Here is a 4,352-nt window from a genome sequence, read left to right on the forward strand (position 1 = left end):
ATGCATTTCATTCGGGTTGGTTTTCTTCCTTTTCCGTGCCTCAGACCTCAGATCTTTCTCGGAGATAAGTCATTAGTAATTTCTTCCCTCCTCCTCCTCCTCCTTCTTCTTCTTCTTTCCCCCCTTGGAATGTAAATCCTTCCAAGACTGAGCTATTGTTAGTCTTTTTTTTTTTTTTTTTTTTTCCCCGTAGGTGTCCACTTCTGGGGAGAGAACACGATTAAATAAACATCGGCTGTTAGGTACATTAACTGGAAGAGAAGCCCGGGAAAGGGAAGAGTTTTTAATAACCCTGAGACTAAGGTTTATCTCGTTAAAGGTACTTCTTCTCGCTGGTCCATGGAAACTGAGGTGGCTTTGCTCAGCACAGAGGGTGTGAAAGTGAGGAAAGAGTCAGTCCTGGTTGTGGCCGAACAGGTAAAGTCTGATCCAGAGGGTCTCTGTGCCAGTCCGTTGGACTGGCCGCTGTGGCAAGCCAGGCAGGAGCAGGGGTTGCCCCCGGCGCTGCTGAGTCCATGAGTCGGGGCAGGGTAGAGAGAGGGATGTCTGAAGGCGCACAGAAGTTCTGGTCTCGGGTAGGGGTGGGAGAGGACCCTGAAGGTGTCCAGCGGCCTCAGGGGGGTACTGAAGGGGGTGGCGGCAGAGGCCGATGTGGCGCCGATGCCCATGTGGGAGTAGTAGGGCAGGGGCAGGTGGGACGGGAACGGGTAGGGCAAATTGCCGGTGGCCGCCGCGTGGCTCATCATGTAGGTATAAAACGCCGGGTCGGCCGGGTGAGGCCAGGTCATGGCCAGGCGCTGCCGCTTGTCCTTCATCCTACGGTTCTGGAACCAAACCTGCGGGGAGAGGGGAGGCGAGAGCCGTCATCCGCCGCCGCCCCGCTCCGCCCGACCACCGGCCCCGGCCCCGGCCCCTGCCCCGAGGCGGCGCGGGCGGGAGCGGGGCTGCCGGCGAGCGGGAGCCGGCGCCAGCTCTCGCTCCCAGAGGGAGTTGTCATCACGTACGGAGGGATCAGTTAAGCCCCTATAAATCTGCAGGGAGACCCGGTGGAGCAGCCCTTTTAGGGTGCTTGTTTTCCTTTCTTCTTGCCAGGGCTTGTCCTGCTGACCTCCCCCGGCTCCGGGCAAACCCGGCAGCTCTGCCTCCCTGCTGCCGTTTTGCAGTCAGAACTACCTGAGGTTATTGTTACCATTTTTATTTTCACGTGCAAACGTTTTTGAAAAGGCAAAGCAAAGCGAGATCGAAACAAGATCTGCTACTGGCTTCCTCTTCCCTCCCCCAAGAGCTGAGACTGGACTGCAGGGAGGATTAAAAATAATCTGCTAGGGAGAGGCCGGATTAGCGGTGCTGGCTGGGATGGCTCCGGGAGCCGTGTTCCCTCTCCCGCATTGCTGCTTGCTGCAGGGTGCGGGCAGGGCCAGGAAAGGGGCGGGGGGGCGGGAGAAGGAGGGTTGTGCCGGCGAAGTGCTTTCCCGAGTTTTGCAAGGAAGTTTGGCCATATAGATTTATATCGTGCTAATTGGAAACATGTCCGAGCTGTGTGTACCTTGATGGTGGTTTCTGGCAGATTTAGAGCAGCCGCCAGTTCACATCTCCGGGGCCTGGACACGTAGTTTTCCCGGTAAAACTCCTTCTCCAGCCGGGCGATCTGCTCGCGGGTGAAGGCGGTGCGGTAGCGGCGCATCTGGTCGCTGGCGCTGCAGGCCAGCGAGCCCTGGGAGCCGCCGCTGCCTCCGCTGCCCTTGGAGTGATCCCCCCCGCCGCTGGGGCTGCCGGCCAGCGCCTCGGAGCACGGCCCTGCGTGGGGAGCCCGGAGCAACGACACACGCTCGGAGGCGGGCGGGCACGGAGGGATGCTCGCCGCCCGCCTCCCCCAGCCAGCTCCCTTCTCCCCCCATCCCTCCCCATTCGCCTTTTCTGTGCTTGCCCGGGTGTATTGGGGATGCTGGGGACACATCTAAGAGGGACCGGGAGGAAAGGGATGCAGCGCAGGTTAAGGTTTTGACGGGTGCTTATTCACTCTGTCTGGAAGGCTACCTGCCCCCCCCACCCCTCCGCCTCCCCTCCGCCCCGACACACACACAGACACACGCACAGACACACACACACACACCCCGCCTTGGGAGTGTCTGCTCGATGCCCTCCCGCTCTCTTCTTGCACTGCGAAGCCGAGGCGGCCGCCGCAGCATCCCCCGGCGCTGAGCGGCTCGGAAGGCAGGTGTGCCCACCGCCCGCGCCGCACGGCTCCGCGGCCCCGTCCTCCGTCCCCGTAAGGGCCCAGGAGCGGAGCAGCCGGCAGGCAGGGACCCTGCTCTCTCCGAAAGGGAGGCGAGGCCTCGGGGACCCTCCGCTCAGCCTCCAAAGCCAATGACGGGCTATTTTCAACGGTTATCTAAGGGACGAGAGAGGGCAGGCAGCGCTTTCCACACTTCCCGGTTACTTCTTGAAGTGACGAATGAATGGGGAGGGGGGAGAAGTGGGTTGCTGTCGGGGTAGAGGGGGGGTCTGCCGGGCTGGGAAGGTGGGAATAAGGAGTGGGGGCAGGGGAAAAAGGGGCCTGGCCGCTGCGTTTGCTTTCAAATGCAACTTTCCCTCATTGTGCCCGAGACCAAAGGCAATTAATTCATTGGGACCATTTCCGAGCTGGCGCCACCGAGACACAGAAGTGACAAGGTAATTTGGACCTCTCCTTCCCCCCCGCTTTTTTTTTTTTTTTTTAACCCAACGTGCAAACAAGGACCTCACTGCCGCACTTGGGGCAGGCAGGAGTCGACGAGCGATTTTACGGTCTTTATGGGCGCTTCCGCACTCGCCCGGGCACATTTCACCCTGCAAAACCACAAACAGCTCTCGGCCTGAAAACCCGTTTGATCTTGCTCCCCCCGCCCCCCGACACATGCAAAAAAAACCTGCCGATGGGGAGGATCAGAAGGATTTTCCTGGAGCATGCACTGTCCAGGCGACAGGGAAGAATAAAAAAACAAAAAAAAGATGGAGGGGAAGAGTGGGTGGTGGTCTTGGCCAAGAGGGTCCTACGGGACAAACTGCAGACCTGATACATCCACGGAGGGAAGCCTGGCTCCCCTCCAGGGATGCGGGGGATGCCCGGTGTCGTGTCCTCTGACTCCCAAACAAGCCTCCCGGTGGCAGGGAGCTGAGGAATCAGCCAGGAAAGCACAGGCACACACACACACACCGATTTCTCTGCCCCTCGCTCAGCTGGCGAGGGGAAGACCCCCTCCGGCAGCCCCCCCGCCCCCCCAGTGGGGCTGGAGGCATGGGAAGGAGTTGGGTACCTTTGCTGTGCTGGTACTCGGCGCTCCCCGTGGCGCAGTCCGGGGTGCAGCTCACCTCGATTTCCTCATAGAAATCCGACTCGGTGTCCGAGCTGCTCTGCTGCCCTTTGCTGGAGGGGGGCTCCGAGGCGGGGGGCTGCTGTCCGGCCGAAAGCAGTGCTGCCGCTGCCGAGCGGCTCTCCGGCACCGTCCCTGTCCCTGGCAGCACCTCCACCTCCTCTTCGTCCTCTCCTCCGCCACCTCCTCCTCCTCCTCTCTCCCGGGACGACAAGGGGCCAGGTCTGGGGCTGAGGCAGTTCCGATGGATCATCTTCTCCTGCGGCTCCGGAGCGGGGCTCCCCACTGCTTCGGACAAATTAGGCACCCTCTTGCCAACTAGAGCGCCAAGTTGTGTCCCTTCCAGAAACATCACCATCTCCTTCCTGGTTTCCATTGTGGCTTTGCTTAAGGGAGGGGGGAAAAAAATCCAGATCTCTTCCCCCCCCCTCCCTCCCTCTCCCGCCCCAGCCTTGTACAAACCCAGCAACCCTCTCCTGCCAATGCAGAGGAGCAAGCGGTGAGAAAGGGTGACCTTGTGATGCGAGCGCTACACTCTGCTGTGCTGCTCTGGGAGGGATCACCATTGCCCTCTTCTTTCTAAGCTGTCATCCTCAATGGTGCAGTCGTCATTACAGTACCACCGGTGACGCCACACATTGATTGCCAGTGGATAAATAGAAACGTCTGCCATGGGGAAGATGAAAGGAAGAGCCGGAGCGAATGGGCTAAATGCGTGATGCACCAGGTGTAGGAGCCCGAGATGGAGAGGGAAGTGTGAAAAAGAGATGCATATGGAGCTGAGCTGCAAAGAGGTTGTAACATGCGGAGAGAGTTCCGCAGGGGGAAGCCTTGCCTGACAATTAAATAGCCTTTTGACTGCTTTAAGCCACAACCTTGATGTAGAATTGAGGCGAAGATCCCTAGCCGCATCCTGGAAGTGAGAAGATACGTACTCAAGCCTCTTCCTTGGATGCATTATTTATTGCTGGCAATCAGCTTCCGCATAACTGCATATAT

General features: G+C 59.3%; 1 protein-coding gene across 1 annotated transcript; it reads right to left on the bottom strand.

Moving 5' to 3' along the window:
• Nucleotides 1-305: 305 nt before the first annotated feature.
• Nucleotides 306-3,878, bottom strand: EVX1 (even-skipped homeobox 1). The gene is made up of 3 exons (XM_040589437.1): nt 3,297-3,878; nt 1,547-1,797; nt 306-836 (listed from the first exon to the last, which is right to left on the bottom strand). Exons 1-3 carry the CDS (start codon nt 3,727-3,729, stop codon nt 306-308), a joined length of 1,215 nt encoding a protein of 404 aa, XP_040445371.1. The 5' UTR covers nt 3,730-3,878.
• Nucleotides 3,879-4,352: the final 474 nt, after the last annotated feature.

Source organism: Falco naumanni, chromosome 4, assembly GCF_017639655.2.
Source record: "Falco naumanni isolate bFalNau1 chromosome 4, bFalNau1.pat, whole genome shotgun sequence".
NCBI lineage: Eukaryota > Metazoa > Chordata > Aves > Falconiformes > Falconidae > Falco > Falco naumanni.

Excerpts from the sequence above, each read along its gene's own strand:
- EVX1 (XM_040589437.1), bottom strand. The coding sequence starts at position 3,729 with ATGGAAACCAGGAAGGAGATGGTGATGTTTCTGGAAGGGACACAACTT. Across the intron at positions 1,798-3,296 it reads CGAGTACCAGCACAGCAAAG|GGCCGTGCTCCGAGGCGCTG; the intron begins GTACCCAACTCC and ends CTCCCCACGCAG. Across the intron at positions 837-1,546 it reads TGCCAGAAACCACCATCAAG|GTTTGGTTCCAGAACCGTAG; the intron begins GTACACACAGCT and ends CTCTCCCCGCAG.